The following is a 24,553-nucleotide window of genomic DNA, read 5'->3' on the forward strand; positions in this document are numbered from 1 at the left end:
TTTCCCGCCAACCCTGCCCAGCCCGTCGGCCTGGCCACAGCCCCTCCCGCAAAACCTGAGGGAAGCGCTGGCTGTAGGCAGCTGAAGGCTCCAGGACCACCCGTCTCCCCCCGTTGTACCCGCGATGGTCCTGATGCTCTAAGACTTGCTCCTCCGTTTTAGGTGCGGAGCTGGGCCAGGGACTCTATCCTGCAAGCCTGGAGCAGCCTCCCGTCACCACCCAGACCTTAGCAGAGCTGGCCCTGCCCATTTCTCTACCTGGAGGCGCAGCAGCCTTGGTGCCTGCCCAGGGGGCCCTGGCCAAGGGCACTGGGATGACGCAGGCCTGGGGCCTGGAGGCTGGTATCCCGGTTGCAACGTGGCTCTGGGGCCCTGGGCTGCCACAGCTCTGAATGTGGGCCACGACAAGGCAGCAGCCCAGCCCTCTCCGCCCATTGCCCTCCTTCCGGGCTCAAGGGTTGGGAGAAGCAGGGGTGAAGACAATGAGAGGCAGGGCGCGTGTGACAGAACCTCTGTGATCGAGGACTCTCCACAGAACAGTGGAAACAAACCAACTCAGAATTTTGGGAAACCAAGGCATCTCAGAATCTCACGAGCCAGGAAACAATCTTTGAGAACCCTGAAATCTGAGATCATAATAGCTACCATTTATCAAACTCTTAGAAGGCAGCAGGTCCTGTGTTGAGCACTTCGCACAGGTTATTTCTGATAATCACCACCTCGGTCCCATTTTACAGATGAGGAAACCAAGATCCAGAGGGACGGATTCGCCCAAAGGCAGGGTTGGGAACATAACCCAAGGCTTCCAAGACACCTGGGGGTGGGAGGGAGAGGTGAGGCCACCCAGCCTGTGTGGTCCCCAGCCGACCACCCCAGGGAGGGAGGGCTGACTGAGGAGATCCTGTTCACACACTTAGAGGTTTATACTCTGTCTTCTGAGTGAAACACGAATGGCGATGAGAAGAGACATGGGCTGTGCCGCAGCAGTCAGGAGAACGTCTTTGGGTTTCTGTGACTTTGCTGAAAGAGTTAACACCCAGACTCCTGTTCCCACTCCTGTTCTCCTGGCCCACCCGGACTTCCCAACCTCAGCCCCCAATCTGGGCACTTTTGGGGGCACCAGTCGGATACAGGAATTTCTAAATCAGTGGTTCTCAAAGTAGCTGTACTAAAGGATCAGTGTTCCTTTCTAATCCATCATGGACCAATACTGTGGTGAGATCAAATAACAATTGGAAAAGTGAGAGAACAATGACGTTCAGAACATAAGCCCACAATTTGTGTTCCCAGATTAACCAGACCTAAAATTACATTTCAGTGAATATAATCAGAACAAACAGGAAAGAAGGAAAGTTATGAAAACTATTCATTGTGAGCAAATAGGTAATTAATACAGAGTTGCTACTGTGCTCATAACTTTTTATCATTTCACAATCTTTTTTTAAGTTTTTTTTTTTTTTTTATTTTTGAGAGAGAGAGAACGAGTGCAAGCAGGGGAGGGGCAGAGAAGGCAGCGGGGGACAGGGGATCCAAAGAGGGCTCTGTGCTGACAGCAGCGAGCCCGATGCGTGGCTCAAACTCATGAACCATGAGATCATGGCCTAAGCCAAAGTTGGATGCTCAACCAACTGAACCACCCAGGTGCCTCTGTCATTCCACAATCTTAACACCAAGTTATTCCAGAAGTAGTGAGTCTCCATATAAGACTACGGCAAGTATAAGCAAGCCATAGCCCACAGGCCCAATACAGTCCCCAAGATAAAAATGGCGTTTATATTTTAGTAACAGTTGGGGGAAAAGTCAAAGAACAGTAAGATTTCGTGAGACAAAGAAGTTTACAAAATTCAAATTGCAGTGTCAATAAACCAAGTTTAATCAGTTAATTACCAAATTTCCACCCCAGCCATCCCTGTTTGTATGCAGACTGGGGCTGCTTGGCAATTTTAACTACAACCGCAGAGCTGAGCAGTTGTGACAGAAACCGTAGGGTCCTCAAAGCCTAAAATCTTTACACTATCTGGCTTTTTACAGAAAAAGTTTGCCAACCCTTAGTCCGTATGAACGTGTCGACAGAACACTGAATCACAACATTTAAGGTTTTCACGAGGGGTGCCTGGGTGGCTCAGTTGGCTGACCCTCCTGCTTTGGCTCAGGTCATGATCTCACAGCTCGTGAGTTCGAGCCCCGCGTCGGGCTCTGTGCTCGCAGCTCAGAGCCTGGAGCCTGCTTCGGATTCTGTGTCTCCCTCTCTCTCCGCCCCATCCCCACTCATGCTCTGTCTCTCTCTGTCTTAAAATTTTTTTAAAAAGAATTTAAAGTGCTTGATTTTTGCTGGTTAATTTTTGAAATCCAAACTGGGTTGACAGTAACACTATCCTCAGGGGATCATGAATAGCTAAACTCTAAATGCAACTTCTTCTTCAGTTGAAAAATACATCGATAGTTGTGTCCAGACGAGGAACGTTGGACTTCTTTAGTGAATTGTGACTCATTTTATCCCTAATGCTTTTTGCCTCCTAGCCCATTTCTGTCTGCTATGCCTGTACTTTTATGAGTTTTCTTTGGTTCATTTTCTCCTAGTAAATCTGTGTTGCAAGCCATCACTTTCAGCCTTTTGATTCTCATTATGCTGCTCGAATGTGCCTTAGATCCTACACTCCGCTGTGGGGAAGAGGCTGCTCTCTGCCCCCCAGTAGAAGAACCTTTGGTTTTTAGCTGGGCACGTGGCCACCCCAAATAAAGACTGCATTTCCCAGCATCCTTTGCAGCCCCCTGTACCAGGTGAGGAGCCCTCCCTAATAGAGTATAAGTGGTTCACGCTCTTTGTCCCTCTTTGTTCCTTGTTCCTGCCTCCATCGTGTCACCTGGAAAACATAGAAACTTGGGCATAGCCCGGCACCAGGTGCAAGGAGCTTGGGTTCCTGAAGACCATACGGCTGGATTTCACCTAAGAAATAAACTTCTCTCCAGTTTTAAGGCATTGCTATTTGGTGTCTCCGTCAGTCACAGGGAACCCAATCGAACATTGAAACTTTCTTCTGGGACTGAGACTCTCTTTTAACCAAAAAGCTTAATCTGCTTAGAATTGTTGTAATTTTGATACGTTTAGGGATTACTCCTATCTTCTGTTTTACTTTGTTTTAATGTTTTCATCAGGTTTTTCTTTACTTCCTCCCCCCCCCGCCCACTGTCTAGTCTTCTGGTTTAATCAAGAATTATTCACTTTCCCTCTTTTCTTCCTCTACGGATTGGACCATTGAAGGGAACATTCTATCTCTATTTCTGTTATATTAATGGCTTCAAAATAAAAGATGAAGATTTGCACTGTTTTGAAGTTTATTGCGGGGGAGGGGCAGAAAGAGGGGGACAGAGGGTCCGAAGCAGGCTCCGCGCCGATAGCGGAGAGCCCGATGTGGGGCCCCACCTCAGGAACCGTGAGATCACGACCTGAGCCAAAGTCAGGCGCTTGACCGACTGAGCCACCCAGGCGCCCTGTATTAATGGCTATTCTTAAATGGTCAACAAAGTCTGAAGCTGACCAATGCATCTAGTCTCCTCTAGGAAAGATGAGAAAAAGATTTTAGCATATCTAAAGTATTCCCTCCCATCTTCTGTTTTATTTTGTCTATTATTTTAGTCCGTCCTTATTTTGGAAATCCCCCAACTTAACTTTTTTTATCGTTACTGCCTCTTTAGCTCCACAAATATGTTTACTGATCTCTTTCCTGACCATACTTTAGTACATACTCGCCTTTCTTCTGGTCTGAATTTCCTTCTTACTGAAGGAAATTCCCTTCAATGAGAGCACATGGGTAGGAAACTCTTACCAGCCTCTGTTTCCTGAAAAAAGTTGATATTTCACCTTCCTTCTTGAATAACGACTGAGTGAGGTAAAGTCTTCTTGGCTGGCAATCGTTTTCCTCTGCATGCTGAACAATTTATTCCACTGTCTTCTGGCATTTATTGTAACCAATGAAAAGTCTTTGTAGAGGGGCTCCTAGGTGGCTCGGTCGGTTACCGACTTCAGCTCAGGTCATGACCTCACCGTTCATGAGTTCAAACCCCGCATCTGGCTCTGTGCTCACAGCTCGGATCCTGGAGCCTGCTTCGGATTCTGTGTCTCCCTCTTTCTCTCTGCCTCTTCCTCATTCGCATTCTCTCTCTCCCTCTCTCTCTCTCTCTCTCTCTCTCTCTCTCAGAAATAAATAATAAAACATTTTTAAAAGAAGAAGAAGCCTTCGTAGGGCCTAATTTCTGCTCCTCGGTAAGTAATCTGACTTTTGTCTCCAGTTGAATTGTGTATAAGGTTTTCTTCTGTGTTCTGAGTTCTGCTGGAATGCATCTAGATATATATTTGTTTCTGTTCATCCTTCTGAGGCTCCACTGTGTTCCTTCCATCTGGGCATTTGTCTTTGTGGAAGTCTTTATGGAAGGGTTTCAGCCGTCACGTCTTTGAGGGTTGCCTCGTGTCCATTCTTTGTATTTTCTCCTGAGACTCCTGATGATTTTTAACTACTCTTTAATATTTGCCACCTGTTTATCCCTCAGGGCTACCTTATAGGTGATTCCTCAGATGTAGCTTCCCGTTCACCAATCTTCTCTCAAATGGTGTCTAATCTGCTGTTTAACCAACCCATTGTTTTTTTTTTTTTTTATTCCAATGGCTATCTCCTTTATTTTCAGAAATTCTTTTATTCTTATTAATCTTCCTATTCTGTTTCATACCATTCTGTTACTACCTATTGGCCTCTCTCCCTTCTTTTATATCATTTCTGTTTGCATTGACTTTGTGGCCTCTTTCGGATTTTTCTGTTACTTACACTTGGGGGTGCTGATTTTCCTGTTTGTTGCATCTGCCTCGTCTCCCTCACGGGGACTTGTTTTCCCATGTGATCTGTAATTCTTTGTCATGAGTTCATCTTCAGAAGTGACAGGGCTGTTGTTTGTTAAGTCCCATGTGCTCTGGGTTGAAGAGTGCTCTTCCGGTAGCTTCTCCCTATTTCTTCAGCTTCCCATACCGTGGAGATAGACCACACTCCTGCCTAATGTGCCAGCCTGAGTCCCAGGTTCCTTAGGGTAGCTTTGTCCACTCAAGGCCCTAGACGTCCGTACCCTTGCTACTTCCTCACGCTGGTAGATAGATGGAGGTATCTTTTGGTCCCCTTTTCAAGAACAGGGTAGCCCTCTGAGACCCGGGAAGGTGCTCAGGCTCCTGTCCTGTTCCCCAGCCTCTTACAGGTCTTCTGTCATCCATGGGTGTCAGAGCCCAGGCTTCCGAACCTCTCTCCACGTCTGAAGCCCCCATGCTGTCCCCTCTCTCCCGCCACCCGGCTCTGAGTTCTTGCTTTGTCTTTAGTACTGGGGTCATCCCTGGCTTTCTTTCAAGTTCAGTTTTTGTCTTTTTAACATTTTTACACGGGGAGTGGGAGGCATCCAGCCACGCTCTCAATTCACCATGTTTCCAGAATCCCGCCAACTCCACGCCCCGCCCCTGTCTTTGATACTGCGGTGCCGGGGAGCTTGCTACCCACCGAGGGTGTGGAGAGATCCAAATCTTGCTCACCCTGGAGAATGATGGACGGCGGAGTGCAGGTTCCCTCCAGGCAGCTCAGGTGGGAGGAAGGTGAGAATGAAGGGGGGTGGGTGACATCGAGCAGGCTCTCCAGCCAGGTGTTGTCAAGGACCGAAGAAGCCTGAGGGCTGCTGGGTGGTCTTCCATTCTGAGGCCTCAGGGGGAGGGCGTACGGCATGAACCCTGCTGGCCTGGGGCCAGCGGGGTAACGCATTCTCCCTTCTAGAACTTCAGTGGGTGAAAAGCATCATCACAAACTCTGGAGGAGAGAAGGGCAGGGCTTGGGCCAGTCCTGGTCAGGGATCCCAGGACGCGCTGGGATCATCCTGGGAGCTGGAGGGGTGGGGGGTCGTCTGGGAAGGAGACTCACCGTCAAAGTCTACGGTGCCATCCCCGTTGAGGTCCACTTCTCGGAGCATCTCGTCCAGCTCAGGACCCACCAGCGGCTCCCCCAGCAGAGCAGGTGCTGCCTGCCGCAGCTCTGCCACTGTAATTCGTCCATCTCTGTCCCTGTCAAACTAGGATCCCAGCAGGGCTCAGTCCCTCCCACCCAAAGCTGGCTCTGCCCAGACCCGTTTCCTCCTTGCCACATCCTGTGCCTGGATGTCCCCACCTTCGCCCACCGAAACCCTCCTCCTCCTCCCAGGCTGAGACAATAGGCCCCTCCTCCAGGAAGTCTCCTTGGGTGGATCCTCCAGCTGAGAACGAGATGGCCCCTCTCCAATCCTCCCTGGCCCAGTCCCACCATCTGCAGGGCTCTGGGCCTCCAGAGGCTGGGCCCCCCCCCCCCCCACCGTCTCTCTGGCCCAGATGGGAGGCCAGTAGGTCTGCCGCCCAGCTGCCCACCCAGCGCCCGACTCGACCACGCTCCACACCTCTCGGAAGGCGATGCGCAGCTCCCGCACCCCCAACATGTGTGCTGTCTCCTCCCTCAGCTTTGGGCCCATCAATTCCACAAACTCCTCGAAGTCCACACGGCCACCCACTGCGGAGGCAGAGTGTCACAATGGAGAAGGCTGGGGCCCCGAGAAAGGACTTCACAGGCGCCCACCTCTCCCCAGCTCTACATCCAGGAAGGAGCACCCAGCATCCATGCCCTCGGGGACGGGGGTAGGAGGTCAGAGCCCCGTTCTCCACAGAGATGACAGGGCCAGGTGCCTGAGTGCTCTCAGTGAAGCACCTGTGTCAAAGGGGAAAGAGGCCAAGGTTTGGAACCAGGCAGCCCTAAAGTTAAACCCTGGCTGTGCTGTCGATGGGGCATGGGTGACCTTGGGTGCCGACGGCCTTGGGCGACTTACTAAACCTCCTTCCTCATCCCGGGGCAAGGGTGAGAGAACCCACTCTTAGGTGCTTCCAGGGGTGTGCAGTTGGTGGCTCTGACATGCTGGGACCCCGTGGGCAGCCATAAATGCCTCTTAAGGAGTATGCCCACGTAGTCCCGCCGTTCTAAGACGCCATCGATTACGAAAAGCACCAGTGGTCAAATAACAGCTTTGGGGAAAAGAAAAGCATTGCGCTAAATGTTCACATCAAGTGTAAGCCACATCCCATTTTGCAAACCACAGAGCACATGCAGGTGTCCTGGAATGAAGGGAATCTGATATTTGACAATTTAGCTAATGATAATCACACAAGCGCACGCCCATCCGACATTTAATCGCCTGGAGCGGCCAGGGTTCTGTCACAGTCGGTCTCACTGAACCTCAGGAGGCTCTTTTCAGGAGCCTCAGGAGGGTCAGAGAGACAGAGAGCCAGATGGCTGCCGCCTCGCCCCGCCCCGGGCCGGTGGGGGTCAGCCACTGACTTCGCATCTTGACGTGCTGGGAGACCTCGATGAGTTCCATCTCAGTGGGCATGTAGCCCAGCGTCCGCATGCAGGTGCCCAGCTCCCGGTAGCCGATGTAGCCGTCACGGTCAGTGTCAAACTCTTCAAAGGCGGCCTGAAGCTCTGCAGGGGAGGGAGGTCAGGCCCGGGCAGCCCGGCTCAGGGACACCTCCCACCCACCACTGCCGCCAGCAAGGGCCACTCACCATCCAGCTCCTCGGGGCCCAGCTCGCGGTCCTGCAGAGGCACAGTCCAGCATGTCCCTGGGGGCCATCCTGCCTCCTCCAGCCCTAGCCCACGATGGCCTGGGTAGGGCCAGTCTCACAAGGGCAGGAGAAGGCAGCTGAAGTCCCACGACCCCCAGAGAAAAGATGACCTCCCCCCCACTTCCGGCTCCTGGGGCCCAGAGCTCTCCCAGAATCCGGGGTTTGAAGACTAGCCCAAACCGGCCAGGCCCAAGACCAACCCTTCCCCAAACCCTGCCTCTACAGCTCAGGCTCCCGGGTCTGGAGCAGAGGCGCTAAGAGGCCTGAGTACTAGGGGCAGGGTGGGCGGAGTCCAAGGGCACAAGTGTGTCCCCCTCCTCCCCAGCCCGGGCCCCACCTGACCTTCCCGAAGATGCGGTTGAGCAGGGGCCCGTATGTCTTCTGGGCAGCATCGGGCTGGGTGCCAGAGCGGTGTCGGTGAGACTGGCGACGACCGGCTGGCCTGGGGGCTGCAGGGCCTGTCCCCTCCTGCCCTTCTCCCTTCCCAGAGAGGCTCTTGCTGCTCCCTGGGGCCTCGGGGCCAGGGATGGGGGTCTGCTCCGCGGAGCCACCAGCACCCTTCCGGGACCCTCGGAGTCCCCTGTCCTTCTTGCTCCACCTCCTGGTCAAGGGCAGGCCCTCAGCTCCGCTCCCGGAAGCCACAGCCTCCACAGGAGGCTTCTGGGGGTCTGGGCCACGCTGCCCCTTCGCCTGTTCTGTGGCCATGTGGAGAGGGGCGACAGAACTCTGAGATGCAGCACCAGGGAGCACCTTTGGTTCTCAGGGACCATAAAGCTGCTTACGCACCCCTACCCTGAGAGCTGATTGCCTGGGATCCAGCCTTGAGGGGGATTAGGGTAAGTGAGGCAGGCAGCTCCGGGCCCTAATCCCGGCCCTCTGCCTGAGGGCACAGACAGATGGGTCAAGAGAACTGCCCTCAGCGACAAGGGTGCCGGGACACGGTGAGCTTCGGACTCCGGCTCCTAAGTGGCCTCAGGAGCTGGGACACCCAACCATTTCACCTCCCCGATCTATAAAATGGGGGCAATATTGCTGGAGTCAAGGACGCAGCCGGGTTGTGTGACACGAGCAGGACTCAGCTAAGCAAGGACGAGGGAAGTCATCTCAGGAGAAAGAGCATGGGAAAGGATATTAGAGTTGCCCCTCACGGGGACGTCGTGGCTGCGGCAGAGGGTCTGCGAAATTGAGGAAGCAAGGCCAGATCACAGAGACTGAGGGACATGGGGGTGATTTCAGAGGAGGTGGCCTCCGGGGGGACCCAGAGCCTGCCCTGAGGCAGAGGGGCCCAGGGCGAGGAGGTTTTAACCACGTGGCTCTGTCAGGGATGGGGTGGCCTGGCTGGTCACTCGGCCCTGCTGAGCCGGGGTTAGGGTTTCCCAGGGAGCAGCCCCATGCCCATGAATGTTTGATGTCTCCTCAGCTTGGGTTTCACGTCGGCCGCCTTAGCGCCGCCAGGCGCCAGGTCCCAGGCCCCGGCGTGGGGCCCGGCAGATGGCTGGACCACTGGGCAGGCAGGCACGCCCCTGCTCCTTCCGGCCAGCGGCCTGCACCTCACAGGTAAGCCAGGCCTCACCTGCTGGGGCTCGGGGGAGCCCAGGGCTCTGATCCAGTAGAGGCTGGAGCTTGCAGAGTGGGGTCTGCCTGAGCACTAGGGGAGAGGAAGCCACGGGGCTGAAGGCCAAGGGGCTGGAGCCATGGGCCACGGGCAGGATCCAGCCTTTCTGGGGCACCTACTTCCTCCCCTGGCTCAGCGCTGCCGTGAGGACGTTCTCCGTGTTCCAAGGGAAACCTCCTGGGCCAGTGAGGGAAGGCGGGCGGAGTGGGGGGGGGGGGGGAGGGGTAGCAGGTCCCTATCATCACACTGCTGAGCCCCCTTCTCCTTCTGATGGTGGCCTCAGGGGCCACCTTCTGCCTGAGCTGTGAGAATGAGGACGGGGCCATAGGTGGGGGTCGAGGATGATGAAGGGGCTCCAGCTGCTTCCAGGACGGCCCTTCTGGCCCCAGGCTGCCGGGCCCTGAGTTGCAGACCTCACCCTGAGTTCATGAGCTGCACTTGCTGTGGGGAAGGGCCTCCTCTGGCCCAGGCTCCTGCCCACCCTTGGCCTCCTACAGGCCCACGGGACTCTGAGCCTCCCCTTCTTGGAATCTTAAACACTTGAACTCCAGGATACCAGAAGGAAAGGGGCTCGCGATGATCCGATGATCCGATGATCCAACCGAGTGGTTTTCAAATTGTCTTCCCTAGAGCATCCCCGGGGCTCCACTGTAATATTTTATTTGAAGATTCACCAGCTTTAAAAATATGTTTGAGGGGCACGTGGGTGGCTCAGTCAGTTAAGTGCCTGAATTCAGTTCAAGTCATGATCTCGCGGTTTGTGAGTTCAAGCCCCGCGTCGGGCTGTCTGCTATGAGCAGAGAGCCTGCTTTGGATCCTCTGCCCCTCCCCTGCTCGCTCTCTCTCTCTCTCTCTCTCTCTCCCTCTCTCTCTCTCAAAAATAAACATTTTTTTTTAAGAGAAAAAACTGGGGCACCTGAGTAGCTCAGTCGGTTAAGCGTCCAACTTCAGCTTGGGTCACGATCTCGTAGCTTATGAGTTCGAGTCCCACGTCGGGCTCTGTGCGGACAGCTCAGAGCCTGGAGTCTGCTTCGGATTCTGTGTCTCCCTCTCTCTCTCTGCCCCTCCTCCACTCACACTCTGTTTCTCTGTGTGTGTGTGTCTCTCAAAAATAAATGAACGTTAAAAAAAAATTTAAGGGGCACCTGGGTGGTTCACTTGGTTAAGTGACCGACTTCGGCTCAGGTCATGATCTCGCGGTTCATGAGTTCTAGCCCCGTGACAGCTCAGAGCTTGGAGCCTGCTTTAGATTCTGTGTCTCCTTCTCTCTCTGTCCCTCCCCCACTCATGCTCTGTCTCTCTCTCCCTCTCTCAAAAATAAATAAACATTAAAAAAATTGTTTTTAAAGGATGTGGATATGACATCTTTATAGAAAAGCATTTAAAAAATTAAAACTAAATAAGGAAAAAAGAAAAAATGTAAAATATATATGTATATACATGTATATATCTGTTTAAAAGCCTCGGTCCAGTCTACTTGGGCACACTGGGATTCCGCGTGGCAGAAGGCTTAGGTCTGAGTCTCAGTCCTGGCGCCTCTCGTCCTGTCTCTGACCTTGGGCAAGTCACTTATCCTCTGAACCTTCCTCTCCTCACCTGTAAAATGGAGTGTCTGAGGACTACGGGAGGTAATCTGTGTAAAGTCCCTGGCAGAGGCTAACTGCCCCGAAGGTGAGGACGATGGCTCAGAGAGGGACAGTGACTTGCCTGGAGGTACACAGCACCCTCTCTCATACTCAGTCCCTCATGATTTCATTGGTTCATCAGGCACCCGCTCCGTGGCCAACAGCACACTGGGGACCTCGGATGGACACTGCTATGGAAGCCAACCTGGGTGCCGCTGGCCACGGGCCCCGCACGGAGCCGGACGATGAAGACGACTACCCCCAGGGTGGCTGGGACACGGTCTTCCTGGTGGCCCTTCTGCTTCTGGGGCTGCCAGCCAATGGGCTCATGGCATGGCTGGCCGGCTCACAGGCCCGGCAGGGAGCGGGCACGCGGCTCGCCCTGCTGCTGCTCAGCCTGGCCCTCTCTGATTTTCTGTTCCTGGCGGCAGCGGCCTTCCAGATCCTGGAGATCCAGCACGGAGGCCACTGGCCGCTGGGGACGGCCGCCTGCCGCTTCTACTACTTCCTGTGGGGTGTGTCCTACTCCTCCGGCCTCTTCCTGCTGGCGGCCCTCAGCGTGGACCGCTGCCTGCTGGCCCTGTGCCCGCACTGGTACCCTGGGCGCCGCCCGGCCCGCCTGCCCCTCTGGGTCTGCGCCGGGGTCTGGGTGCTGGCCACGCTCTTCAGCGTGCCCTGGCTGGTCTTCCCCAAGGCCGCCGTCTGGTGGTACGACCTGGTCATCTGCCTGGACTTCTGGGACGGCGAGGAGCTGCCGCTGAGGATGCTCGAGATCCTGGGGGGGTTCCTGCCTTTCCTCCTGCTTCTCGTCTGCCACGTGCTCACGCAGGCTGCTGCCTCCCGGACCTGCTGCCGCCGCCGGCCAAGGCCCACGGCCTGCCGGGGCTTCGCCCGTGTGGCCAAGGCCATTCTGTCAGCCTACGTGGTCTTGCGGCTGCCCTACCACCTGGCGCAGCTGCTGTACCTGGCCTTCCTGTGGGACGTCTACCCCGGCTACCTGCTCTGGGAAGCGCTGGTCTACTCCGACTACCTGACCCTGCTCAACAGCTGCCTCAGTCCCTTCCTCTGCCTCCTGGCCAGCGCCGACCTCCGGGCCCTGCTGCGCGCCGTCCTCTCCTCCTTCGCGGCAGCTCTCTGTGAAGAACGGCCTGGAAGCTTCACGCCAGCGGAGCCACAGACCCAAGTGGACTCTGGGAGTCAGACTCTTCCCGGGCCAGTGGCTGGGGCCCAGCCCCAGGTGAACCCCGTAGCACAGCCACGGTCGGACGCTGTGTCCCAGCCTCGGGGGAACCCCGCGGCACAGCCACGGTCGGATTCAGTGGCCCAGCCACAGGCAGAGCCCACAGCACAGCCACGGTCGGATTCAGTGGCCCAGCCACAGGCGGATTTTGTGATGCAGCCTCAGCTGAACGCCTCAGTTCGGCCACAGGTGAACCTTGAGTCCCAGCCCCATTTGGACTTTGTGGCCCAGCCACAAGTGAGCCCCGAGACCCCCGGACCTGCCTCCGGCCCAGCTCTCAGCCCCTGTGATGAAGCGTCTTCTGCCCCATCCGCGGATCCCACCCCGGAAGCCCCTGAGAACCCAGCGGTGCCTGCTGACTCTGAGGGAGAAAGTCCCAGCAGCGTCCCCCCAGAGGAAGCCCCTGGAGCAGGCCCCACCTGAGGGTCTGGGAAAGCTCGGGCCCATCAAGGCAGTGGAAGAGCCAGAGCCAGTCAGAGACGAGGGGAGCCATGGAGGAAGTCATCAAAGAAACCCCCCTCAAGTCCCTTGGGGCTGGCAGGAGAACTTGGGGGAAGTGAAAATGAAGCACCAAAAGTCCCAGGCAGTTTGTCGTGATCGTCTCGGCCCTACCCAGGCCCCCCTCAGTTTCTCCATGCTTGCCCCCCCCCCCCCAGTAGCCCAACAGTCACAGCCGACAGGGTGCTGCTGGGCTCTGTCCTCCAGCACCCCTGGACCGCACTGCCCACCTCCCCCCCAAGCCTCAGTCCTGCGGGAGAAAGACAGCAGGGGTGACTTCCCTGAGCTTGTGCCGATCTCCCCGGAATCCTTCCTCCACCCTCTCCTCCCTGTCTCACCCTCTAACTCGGGCGTGAGGAGGATGAAGGAAGAAATCTCTGCAGAAAAGGAGGCATTTAAGAGCCAGAAGGAACCTGGGGTCCTGGGAGCCCACGCAGGCTGGCCGAGCCCTGTCCACCAGCCCCCTGCCCCCCACAGGCAGCGAGCCTGGCGCAGGACCTCCCTCAGCAAGGCAGCGGGAGCGGAGGCGATGAGAGCCACCGAGCCTGGATTCAAATCGGGCTCCGGTGACGGCAGGAGCCTGGCACACAGCAGGGGCTCAGTGAACGAATGTTCTCCATTCGCCGGCATCCAGGGAAGTCCCTGCAGGGGCTGGAGATGGAGGAGAGGAGGCGCCACCTTGGCCTGGGCATCTGGGGTCTTGTGAGCTTTGGGGCAGATCGGCTGTGCCCATGACAGTTCTGGGCCACGGATGCCCAGGGGGCCTGAGAGAGCGTCTGCTCCACTGAAGGGTTCAACTAGTGTCCACCTGTCCCCCCCCCCGCCGTGTTCCAAAATCGTGAGCCTCTTCCCCTTTATCCCCCTCCCCCAGTCGTTTCCCAGTAGCTCAGTGTTGTGACCTGTAGCAGCTGAGAGCCGCCCCAAGGCAGACACTTAGGTGCTATGCTTCCAGGGTGCTTCCATCTTAAAAAGGCAGCAGGCTGTGCGGGCGGCCCGGAGAGGTGCGGGCAGATCTGGGTTCTGGCTGCTGCTTCGCCTCGATTTCCTCCTCTGTACAACGGGGTGGTCATGTTCCCCTTGCAAGGGCTGCTGCTATCATGAACTGAGCCCAGGGATGCCGAATGGTGGCGGGGGCTGTGTTTGTGGCGGGGGCAACGCCAAGGGCACAATGAGGGCGTGTCCTGGTGGTGGAACTGTGGACACCGAGGCCGAACTACGGACGCCGTTCAGCAATTTCTGCACAGGCACACATTTGTTGAATTCGGTACTTCAGCAAATGTTTATCGAGCACTTGCTAGGTGACTCTCCAGCCAGCCTTCCATTCTGGAGACACATGGGTGGGGTTAGGGGCATGGCCGCTGGTGTCCCTCGGCGGTCTTTTGAATCCCAGCTCCACCGCTCACCAGCTGTGTGATCTTCAGGAAGGCTCTTGGCTTCTTTGGGACTCAGTTTCCGCATCTGTAAAATGGGGGTGATAACCATGGTTCCCGGGCCAGGCCTGGGAGCAGGACTGACCCACGGGCCAGAGCCCACGTGGGAGCATCCTGCCCGCTAGGCTTTGTCTGCTCCACCGTACTGCCTCCCCCTCTGCAAGAAATGCTTTCACCCTGGCCCACCCCATTGGGTGCACCCTCCCTGGAGGCAGGGACTGGTCTTGCAGTGTCCCTCCCCTTTCTCCCAGACGGCGGTCCCAAAGCAGATCAGGCACTCAAACCCCAGCGCCAGCCACCTGCCATCAACTCTGGTCCCCACTCCAAACCCAGCATTTCGGAGAGTGGGGCAGCCCCATCTCCAAGGTCCCTGAGGGGGAATCTCACCCATAATGGGTAATCTCGACCCAGGAGAGAGGGCAGTGCCATGAAGGGCTTTGTGGGATAAAGAGGAGTTCTCCTGGTGACCCACAGAGTTTTGTTTTGGAGGAAACATGCACACCCGAGGCCACAGAGGTTGAAAGGAGGGCTCATCCCTGACATTCTTCAGTCCATCTACCTCACCCCTAACACACCCCATGGGGCTGGACTCCTGTTGCCTTCTGGGAGACTCACGCCTTCTCCAGGTGAGAGGTACCCCTCGTGGAGAGACTCATTCTGAGAGCTGTGAATACGAACACCGTCGATCCTACATTCAGGACTGCTGTTCATTCTTTCACTCAACGTACACGAATTGAATGCATGCTGAGCGCTAGGTCTCATTCTAGGTGCTTCGACATGGTGGGGAACAAGACCAAAGACCGGGTACTACCCTCCACTTGCTGACATTCTAGCGGGGCGAGGCAGACAAAAAGCAAATACACAATGGTTACACAAGACGACGTCAGATCGTGATTCAGAAGGATATGGGGGGAACAAGTCAGGGCCAGAGAGTGAGTGACCAGTGAGGGGTTGGTTGGGGAGGGCCCTTTGAGAAGGCAACATTTGGGCAGAGCCCTGGAGGAAGTGAGGGTTGGAGCCTTTTCACAATCTGAGGGAAGCGTTTCCAGATGGAGTGAACAGGATGTACCCAGGCCCCGCAGTGGGAAGGAAGGTGGTTTGTTTCGGGGACAAGAGGATCAGTGTCACTGGGCCACATGCAGGGACAGGGCAGAGGAAGGTAACAAACGGGGGAGGGGTATGCAATGACGGCGCATGTTATTTCAAGTGTGACAAGGAGGAGGGAAGGGAGGGCTTAGGGTAGGGGGTGTCTTATCTGGGCTTTAGACAGACCTCTGGCTGTTGCCTGGAGGGCGCAACGGAGAGAGAGGCTAATGTGACACTCCCTCTTCCAAAGCACCCTCATTCCTGTCCTTTTTTGGAAGGGTCTGCCTGCCCCACGGTTTATGGAACAAAGGGAAAAGCAAGGACTTTGGAGCCAAACAGATGGGAACTAAATCTCGGCGGGGTGACCTGGGGCAGGCACCCCTCTCTCTGAGTTGTTTCCTCATCAGGGGAGGAAAGCAGTGAGTAGGGTACGAGCCCCAGCCTGTGTCAGACACACAGTGGGGCCTCCTGCAGCCCCAGATAAGCCCCCTTCTAGCTTTGCTCTTCCCTCCTCTTCCCACCTACCTCCCCTTTTTCTGGGAAAAAAGAAAAAGGTGACCAAGGGGTGATGATCAGGGTCTCAAGGAAGGACTGAGGGAGGCGGCCGGTGCCCTGGGGACACCAGCCCCAGGCAGAGGGGGCAGATCTGCCTGTCCGACCTACAGAGACACCTAAGTCCCCCCAGGGTGGGACACGGACAGAGCTAGGGTAGATTTAGGGAGGCCAGTCTGGGCCCCGTCACAGGAGCTAGCTAGGAGGGAGACATCTGCAGACAGACCACTAGGCCTCCGTGGGAGATGGTCGGGAAGAGAAAGGAAGGTGTGAGCGATCTGGCAGAGGGCATGTCCCCATTTCTATTTTTAATAAGGAGGCCCGGCAGACCCCGGGGGTGCTCAGGAGAAAGAAGGGGTTGGCTGGGGCCTTCCGCTCACCCCTTAAAACACCGCACCGCTGGTGCATTTACACTGTTCATCAAGAGCGTGTACTTTTGTAACCCTTAAAAAGAGGCACGTGAACATACGGGCTGTCAGACTAGATACTGTATTTTTGGAGTGGGTGGGGGGGGTGGGCTGGGGGACCCGGAAGAATGCACCGGGATGGGGATGGGGACTGGGACGGCGGGCTGCACCCAATGCCCGTACTCCCGAGGGCTCCGCCAGAGGAGAGGATGGCGAAGGGTCAGCGGTCTGCGGGCGGGAAGCGCCTCGCACCTGCAGCCCCTCTGGCCCCACCCCTGCTCCTTTGCCCTAGAGGGGCCCGGGTGCCTGAGGGGCAGGGCTCGCCCAGGCCCCGCCCCTGCGCCCCCGTGGCCCCCGTGCTCCTGGCCTCCTGGGGCGGCTCGCAGTCTCCCGCCCCGCCCCTCCGCGCGTGACCTCGACCCCGCCCCCGCGAGCCCCCGCCCCGCCCCCCCGCCCCCTGCCCCCGGCTCCTCTGTCACTTCCTGATTCCCGCTTCCTGCTTCCCAGAGGCCGGGATCCGGAGCCGCCCGAGGCCGGTGCCGCAGTCCCCGGCGTCCCCGGTGAGCGCGGCGGGCCGGGACTGGGGTCGCGGGCGGGGGACCCGGCTGGGCTGCCGGGGCGGGGCCGCAGGAGGCTGGGGTGGGGGTCGCGAGTCCGAGGAGCCCTTCCCCTCCGCGGCGCCCCACCCTCTGTCCCCACTCCCTGTGGCCACCCAGCCTGTCCCCTCTTGGTTCACCTTGGACCCCGCTCCGAAGGCGCCCTGGGATGCTCTCCGGCCGGGAGCGGCGTCCTGACCACCCCCCTCCCCCCCCCCCCCCGCCCAGTCCTGCCAGGCCCCCTGGGCCGGCCTGGGGCTCCCGGCAGCTCCCTGCACATTCCTGCAGGCACTGCACATTCCCTGGGGCTCGGAACTGGGGCCGAGTGCGGCTCCACAGAGGAGTCCTTTCCTGCCTCTTGTGGCTGTCCAGCCCATCAGCCAACTTCCAAATCCTGGGCAGGAAGGAGCCTGCTTGCAACTGACTAGGACCCTCCGAGGAGCTTGCCCTGCTTTGGCACCTCCCACTTCCCCCACACATACCAGAGTCAGGGAGGGGCCTGGGTAGGGTCTCCGCAAAGCCCCTCCCACTCAGCAGTGTGGGTCTTGGGTCAGTGCATTTACCCCCCTCCCCAGATGTCACCTTAGAGGGGTGGCAGCCAGGGTCTGTCCCTGTGACCCCATTCTGTAACTGGAGTAACTGAAAGCCAAGAGGGTTACAATGACCAGGCCCCTGGTTGCATCCTCCCCACCTCCCTTCATGCAGCCCCTGGGAGGGATGGGGGTTGTTGGGGTGGGTGAGGGCTGATCCAGGCCTCTCCGCCCTGCAGACATGTCCTTCCGCAAAGTGGTCCGGCAGAGCAAATTCCGGCATGTGTTCGGACAGCCGGTCAAGAATGACCAGTGCTACGAAGATATTCGAGTGTCCCGTGTCACCTGGGACAGCACCTTCTGCGCAGTCAACCCCAAGTTCCTGGCGGTGATCGTGGAGGCCAGCGGTGGGGGTGCCTTCCTGGTGCTTCCCCTAAGCAAGGTGGGCCCCATCAGGGCTGGGGGAAGGACTGGAGACTCGGCCACACCTGCCAGGCCTATCTGCTCACTTCACATTCCGTATCTCGCCCATCCCCACACTGTTGGACAGGTGTCATAATCTACATTTATTGCCCAGGTGGTATTAGCACAGATGGAGAAAGTTTTTTATTGCCACCGAGGCAGAGTCAGGGCCAGAGGCAGAGGCAGAGGCAACAAACATTTCCTGCTCACCCTTGACTGCCCCTCTCATGCCCGCAGACGGGCCGCATCGACAAGGCCTACCCGACGGTGTGTGGACACACGGGACCCGTCCTGGACATCGACTGGTGTCCCCACAATGACGAAGTCATCGCCAGCGGCTCAGAGGACTGTACAGTCATGGTGAGCCACGGGGCTGTGGTTGGGCCCGGGTCACAGGTGTGGTTCGAGGCTGCGGGCAGCGGGGCCGAGCAGAGGCCTCCACTGGCATCCCCACCCCTCCCACAGGTGTGGCAGATCCCGGAGAACGGGCTGGCCTCCCCACTGACGGAGCCGGTAGTGGTGCTGGAGGGGCACACCAAGCGAGTGGGCATTGTCACCTGGCACCCGACCGCCCGCAACGTGCTACTCAGTGCAGGTCTGCGCCGCCCACCCCCCCCCCCCCCGCCCCTCTCTACGCACGGTTCCGGAGCCCCAAACCCTCGCCCGGGCCCATGTGACAGGTGGTAAAGCTTGACCGCAGAGGTCAAGAGGCCGGGTCTGGTCCCAGGAGGGTGGTCCAAGCCAGCCTGGTGGGCTGATGGCCCCCTGCCCGGCAGGCTGTGACAACGTGGTGCTCATCTGGAACGTGGGCACGGCGGAGGAACTGTACCGCCTGGACGGCCTGCACCCCGACCTCATCTACAACGTCAGCTGGAACCACAACGGCAGCCTCTTCTGCTCTGCGTGCAAGGACAAGAGCGTGCGCATCATCGACCCCCGCCGGGGCACCCTGGTGGCGGTACGTGGCCCTGGAGGGCTAGGATGGTACTGGACAGGCCCAGGGGCTCTGTCGGGGTGCTGTACTGACCACTGTGTCCCCCGGACAGGAGAGGGAGAGGGCTCACGAGGGGGCCCGTCCCATGCGGGCCATCTTCCTGGCGGATGGCAAGGTGTTCACCACGGGCTTCAGCCGCATGAGCGAGCGGCAGCTGGCACTGTGGGACCCGGTGAGTGGCCGTGGCCAGCCTGAGGGGACAGGCTTGATCGAGACTTGGGCCCCACCCTGGGCAAGGAGGGCAGGAGTCACCCCGGAGAGAGGCCTGTGGTTCCCAGGTTCTCAGCCTAGCACCTGAGGCTCCCGGGACCTGGAACCCTGCCAACCTCTTCTGTCCTTGCCCCTTGCTCTCCAGCCTCCCCGACTGCCTCCAGCTTCCTCCAAGTCTCAGGCCACATTATTCTTGCCAACCGAAAGGCCATTCCCTCCTTTGCTTGCCTGTTCCCATCTGGCTGCCCTTCAGGACTCCGTGCAGAGGCCCCCTCCTCCAGGAGGCCTCCCAGCCCTTCCCCTGAAGTGCTCTGTCCCACAGCCCCGTGCTTCTGTATGTAACCTCCACAAGTCCCTCTGGGACAGAGCTGGTGCTGCCTGGTGCCCCCAGCTGCCACGTGGTAGGGACTTTCTCAGCACTGGCTCAGTGGCCCGCAGTAGGCTAGGAAAGTGAGATCCTGGGAGTGGAGGGGATCCAGGAGGGTGGGAGCGAACCCGTCTGGTGTGGTGGGGGCAGTGCCAGCTGGCATGTGAGGCTGCTTGGGGCCAGTCCTGATGGGGGGCTGGGATGGTGAGGAGAGGCGGGGGAAAGACTCTGGCCTGACTGCCCCCCACCCCATGTGCCAGGAGAACCTCGAGGAGCCCATGGCCCTGCAGGAGCTGGACTCCAGCAATGGGGCCCTGCTGCCCTTCTATGACCCGGACACCAGCGTGGTCTACGTGTGCGGCAAGGTGGGGCTGGGCAGGCCTGAGGGGGGGCAGGGAAGAAGGCTGCCTGCCTGAGCGCTGACCCCTGCCCCCTCCCCCGCCACAGGGTGACTCCAGCATCCGGTACTTTGAGATCACAGATGAGCCCCCCTACATCCACTTCCTGAACACGTTTACCAGCAAAGAGCCCCAGAGGGGCATGGGCAGCATGCCTAAGAGGGGCTTGGAGGTCAGCAAGTGTGAGATCGCCCGGTAAGAAGGGCCTCCCAGGTGGCTGGCTCCAGCGGCAGAGGCCAGGCCATGGCGGCCGTCCAGGGTGAAAGGTCAGATCTTCGGAGGCTGCTCAGAGCAGGAACCAGCCCACAGCAGGGCCAGGGTCAGAGGTCAGAGTGTGGAGGGGCTGGGGCGAGGCCTGGGAGTGGAGAGTGCAGGGAGCCAAGGGAGCCAGTGAGGGGGAGGCTCCACCCATGGCTCCTCCCTCCCCCACCTTTCCCAGGTTCTACAAACTGCACGAACGCAAGTGTGAGCCCATTGTCATGACCGTGCCAAGAAAGGTGAGGCCACCCGGTCCCCCGCCCACCCACTCGGGCAGGCGTGAGGTCTGTGAATGGGACACGGTTGAGTATGGATGTGGTCAGTGGGCTGGTCATAACCAGCCGGATGTTGGGCTTTGCCAGACAAGACAGGCAGGGCTGGGACAGGTTGAGCTGAGGCCCTGCTCCGGAAGAGCCACAGGAGATGGACAGGAGCCGGGCAGCCGTGGAGGGCTCCCTGTAGTAGGCGACACAGGGCCGACAGCATGGCTAGGGTGGGCATAAGCCAGGCAGGGGGAACAGAGGTGAGAATGGAGAGCGGACGGGAGTCTGGCTGTAGGGGAGACTCCCATGAGGAGGGCATCAGTCCCGTGTGGCCTAGCCTCAGATGTCCAGCCAAGAGCCTTGGACGAGCTTCGTCCTCCACTGAGTGAGCCGTTGTGCAAGCCGGGCACGTCCCAGGGAGCAGAGCTGTGAGGGAGGCTGACTTACACGGCTCCCAGGATCCCGTGAAACCACGTAGCTGGCCCCTGCTTAGGAGTGTTGGGAAGGCTTCTGAGGGGGTTGTTGGCGTGTCCCAAAGGGAAGTGAAATGACAGGTTTGTGCTTGAGAGAGGCCGCTGGAGGCCAGGCCATCGGAGGATGGGTTGGCAGGGTACAGGCCTGGAGGCCAAGGCAGTGATGAGAGGGTGGCTGCCCAGGGTCCCGATGAGAGGACCCTGACACTGGGCCCCTGACTGATCCCGACCTCCCCCACCCCCTGCCCAGTCGGACCTCTTCCAGGACGATCTGTACCCTGACACGGCTGGCCCTGAGGCGGCCCTGGAGGCAGAGGAGTGGGTGAGCGGGCAGGATGCCAACCCCATTCTCATCTCCCTGCGGGAGGCCTACGTGCCCAGCAAACAGCGGGACCTGAAGGTCAGCCGGCGCAACGTGTTATCCGATAGCCGGCCTGCCGTGGCCCCCAGCTCGGCCCGCCTAGGAGCCTCCACATCCGCTGTCGCCACTCACACTACCGCCCCCAGCGGCAGCCTCGCCGGAGCCGGGGTACGTGCCTCACAGTCGGGGCGGTGTTGGGAAGCCCCAGGTGTCACCCTGGTCTGCTGTGTGCGCCCGAGCCATTCGCCGCCTGTCTGCCGGGCTCAGGCCCCTGCCTGGTAGATCTGGGGAGGGCTGCAGCTCCACAACACCTGACCGCCTATCCCCCCCACCCCTACTGTCCCTGCAGGAGGCTGGGAAGCTGGAGGAGGTGATGCAGGAGCTCCGGGCACTGAGGGCGCTGGTCAAGGAGCAGGGGGAGCGCATTGGCCGCCTGGAAGAACAGCTTGGCCGAGTAGAGAACGGGGACGCTTAGGACCATAGGCCCAGGGGGTGCCACTCCCCCTCACCTCCTCCTCCACTCCCTTCTCACCCAGCCTCTGTTGGCAAGTCCCGCCGCCAGCTGGCTGCCTCCTGCGCCTGCCCAGGGCCTCTCGGGCAGGTTCGGGGGCAGTCCACACCCTGTCCCATCCTGTGGGCCCAGGCTAGAGCCACCACCTGGCTCTTGTCATTGTTACCGTGGAGGGTTTTTGTACCAAGGCAAGCTTATACTCTGAGGGACCATCTCCCCCCCCCCCACCCCCCCCAGTTCCCTGCTCCTTCCGCAGAGTAAGCGGGAGGCACAGGCTCTATATTTTCATTCCAAATAAAATTCTCTTTCTAAAAGCCAGGTTTGCCATTCTGCAAAGGGTGGGGCTGGGAAAGGAAGTCTGGAAGGCTGGGGACAAATGAGGCCCACGGGGATCCCAGATCTGAGGGAGGTCTGGGGGCCATGAGCATCCCCCACAGCCAGCGCTTCCCTGAATTCTGCCGAGTAGAGAAACTGAGGTCGCAGACCTGTGGACACCCGGGACGGCGTCCTGCTTTGAGCTGGTGCCATTCCTCCTTTTGGAGGCCTGGTCATAGGCCCCAGAGCCCAAGCGTCACCCGGCGAGAGACCTAGGAGGCTCTGGTGTGGGTCAGGGTGGTCCCGAGAGGCCCAAGGCCCCCCACCAGGGGATATGGCAGGGAGTGTTGGGTGGGGTATTGTGGGCAGGAAGCGGAAGCGTCGAGTAACCCCCAGCTGCAGCTGAGCGCGCCAGAGCTCACTTCCACTCAGCACAGTCAGAGCTGGCGGTGGGCGCCTGAGCACTGAGGCCGGCGGACTGATGGTGAGCCCAGGAGCCCACTGGGCCCTGCAGTGGGGGCGACAGGTCGGGGCTGGAATGTCTGGGCCCTGGGAGCTAAGGGAGGATTTCTCCCCCATGCCCCATTGGGGCCCACGGGCAGAAGCAGCCAGTCAAGGGCAGAGGCGGGAGACCCCGGGCGAGCGTGGGGCAGAAGCTGGGCCTTCCTCTCACCTTACCGCCAAGCTGGGCCTCCCTGGGATTCAGAGTGTGCCCCTAGCACCCCACTCCGGGCCTAGACCCCCTTCAAGAACCTTTGCTAGACCCTCTCTCTCACCTGCTCTGCTTGGGACCTGGGACCTGGGACCTGGGACCTGGGCAGAGCCTGCCTGCATCCCTGGAGCCCAGGCAGAGAGAGGGCCTGGGGCGCGCGAAGAGGAGGCTTGCTTGAAACCTCGGCACCCCTCCCCCCTCTGCCACCTCCCCCCTCTGCCTTTTTCCAACCGCAGGCTTCCTCTGTTAGCAGCACCAGCCTCCCCCAGCCCCTGGCCCTGCGAACCTAAGGCCCCCAGGGGACGGGGAGTTGAGCGGAAGTGGTGCAGCTGGGGCAGTCCCACGTGTGGGAGGGAAGAGGGGCTTCAGGGGCCCCCATCCTGAGGCCTGGCCGGGTGGAGGGTAAACAGTTGTCCTGGAGGTGGTCCCTCCGTCCCAGGCCTCAGGAAGAGCCAGCCCCGACAACCAGCCTCACAGGCCACCTCTCTCCAACACCCCACCCCCACCCCACGGGCAATGTGGACACTTTCAACCAGTATTAACTGAGCACCTGCTATGCGTGCTGGGAATTCAGTGCTGGAGCCGTAAGGATCCCTGTCTCCCTGCTGCTTACGCCGCTGGGGCAGAGACGGGGTAAACGGCAAGCACCTGCCGGCTGCGTGAGGAGCACAAGGGAGAGGAAAACAGAGCCAGGCTCGGCCAGGCGCGGGGGGAAGCGGCAGGGCAGTACTCCGGGTCAGATCGGGCCTCACGGAGATGGTCTGAGCCAAGGCGAGCCGGCAGCCGTGTGGCTCTCGGGGATGGGGCATCTGGGCGGAGCGACCAGGCAGCACACGGTCCCCTGGCAGGCGCAGGCTCGTACAGCGCAGGTGGGGTGGCGAGGGCAGGGCATCAGAGGCTCCGTGGCCAGATCTCAAAGGACCGGGGCCCTGCTAAGGACTTGGGTTTTTTTGCTTGACTGTCCCCATTTTGCCCAAGAGGCAATTGAGGACCCAGGCACCAACTCCCCCCCACTCCCCGCCCAGCCCCGGTGACGAGCCCCCGCCTGTCTCCCCGCAGGACCTGCCCTGTGCCCTAGGGCTTGGGACACTGCTGGCCCTGCCGGGGGTCCTGTGCTCGGGCAGCGGCGCCTTGGACGGCGAGGGCCCCAGCTCTGGCACGGTCGTGCTGCTGCTGCTCCTGCTGCTGCTCCTGCTGGCCACTGGCCTGGCGCTGGCCTGGCGCCGCCTCAGCCGCGACTCGGGGGGCTACTACCACCCGGCCCGCCTGGGCGCCGCCCTGTGGGGCCGCACGCGCCGCCTGCTCTGGGCCAGCCCGCCAGGCCGCTGGCTCCGGGCCCGGGTTGAGCTGGGGTCACCCGATGAGGACCCAGAGCAGCAGCAGGACGAGCAGGACGAGGAAGACGACTACCACCTGGTTGGAGGCCTGGGGGAGACACAGTCCCGGGGCGAGGACCAGCCATGCGGAGAGGGGCCCGGCCCACGGCAGGCGGCAGAGCCCGCTGAGGAAGCACGTGACAGTAACGCCGACGGGGGCCTGGGCCTCAGCTCCCAGGGGCCGGCGGGCTCAGGGGGCAGCGCTGAGGCCCTGCTGAGTGACCTTCACGCCTTTGCTGGCAGCGCGGCCTGGGATGACAGCGCTGAAGCGCCCGAGGGCCAGGGCCTCCACGTCACCGCACTGTAGGAGCCCGCATGGTGTCACATCCCCGTCGCCGTGCCTCTGCTTCCCAAAGCCGCCACGGCCGCTTGGACACAGCCTGCCCTGGACCCACTGTCGCCCACATCCCCAGATGGAGAGTCTCAGACTATCACTCCCCCACCCATTCGGTCCCCAGAGCCGTGCATCCCTGTCCCCATCGGGAAGGCCACCCATCCCTATGGGCACTGGGCAGCCACCTTAAATAAAAGCCCTCCAGCCCTGTGGCTCTGTGGTCCTATAGCGACCCTTTCCATCTCTTAGCAGGGGCTCCTCCCGGCGCCACCCCACC

General features: G+C 59.4%; 4 protein-coding genes across 4 annotated transcripts; 3 read left to right on the forward strand and 1 right to left on the reverse strand.

The window, feature by feature from the left end:
• Positions 1-5,868: 5,868 nt before the first annotated feature.
• Positions 5,869-8,666, reverse strand: CABP4 (calcium binding protein 4). The gene is made up of 5 exons (XM_015067865.3): positions 8,006-8,666; positions 7,604-7,634; positions 7,377-7,520; positions 6,448-6,557; positions 5,869-6,090 (listed from the first exon to the last, which is right to left on the reverse strand). Exons 1-5 carry the CDS (start codon positions 8,366-8,368, stop codon positions 5,869-5,871), a joined length of 870 nt encoding a protein of 289 aa, XP_014923351.3. The 5' UTR covers positions 8,369-8,666.
• Positions 8,667-10,903: 2,237 nt separating this feature from the next.
• Positions 10,904-13,454, forward strand: GPR152 (G protein-coupled receptor 152). The gene has a single exon (XM_027045394.2). It carries the CDS (start codon positions 10,959-10,961, stop codon positions 12,564-12,566), a length of 1,608 nt encoding a protein of 535 aa, XP_026901195.1. The 5' UTR covers positions 10,904-10,958; the 3' UTR covers positions 12,567-13,454.
• Positions 13,455-16,623: 3,169 nt separating this feature from the next.
• CORO1B (coronin 1B) lies at positions 16,624-21,854 on the forward strand. The gene is made up of 11 exons (XM_027045404.2): positions 16,624-16,676; positions 17,482-17,684; positions 17,942-18,064; positions 18,170-18,299; positions 18,481-18,662; positions 18,751-18,870; positions 19,539-19,640; positions 19,723-19,868; positions 20,113-20,170; positions 20,918-21,196; positions 21,378-21,854. Exons 2-11 carry the CDS (start codon positions 17,484-17,486, stop codon positions 21,501-21,503), a joined length of 1,467 nt encoding a protein of 488 aa, XP_026901205.1. The 5' UTR covers positions 16,624-16,676; positions 17,482-17,483; the 3' UTR covers positions 21,504-21,854.
• Positions 21,855-22,196: 342 nt separating this feature from the next.
• On the forward strand, positions 22,197-24,488 carry PTPRCAP (protein tyrosine phosphatase receptor type C associated protein). The gene is made up of 2 exons (XM_027045406.2): positions 22,197-22,338; positions 23,626-24,488. The coding sequence occupies exons 1-2, from the start codon at positions 22,336-22,338 to the stop codon at positions 24,247-24,249; spliced, it is 627 nt and encodes a 208-aa protein (XP_026901207.1). The 5' UTR covers positions 22,197-22,335; the 3' UTR covers positions 24,250-24,488.
• The last annotated feature ends 65 nt before the right edge of the window (positions 24,489-24,553 follow it).

Source organism: Acinonyx jubatus, chromosome D1 (genome assembly GCF_027475565.1).
Source record: "Acinonyx jubatus isolate Ajub_Pintada_27869175 chromosome D1, VMU_Ajub_asm_v1.0, whole genome shotgun sequence".
Classification (NCBI taxonomy): Eukaryota; Metazoa; Chordata; class Mammalia; order Carnivora; family Felidae; genus Acinonyx; species Acinonyx jubatus.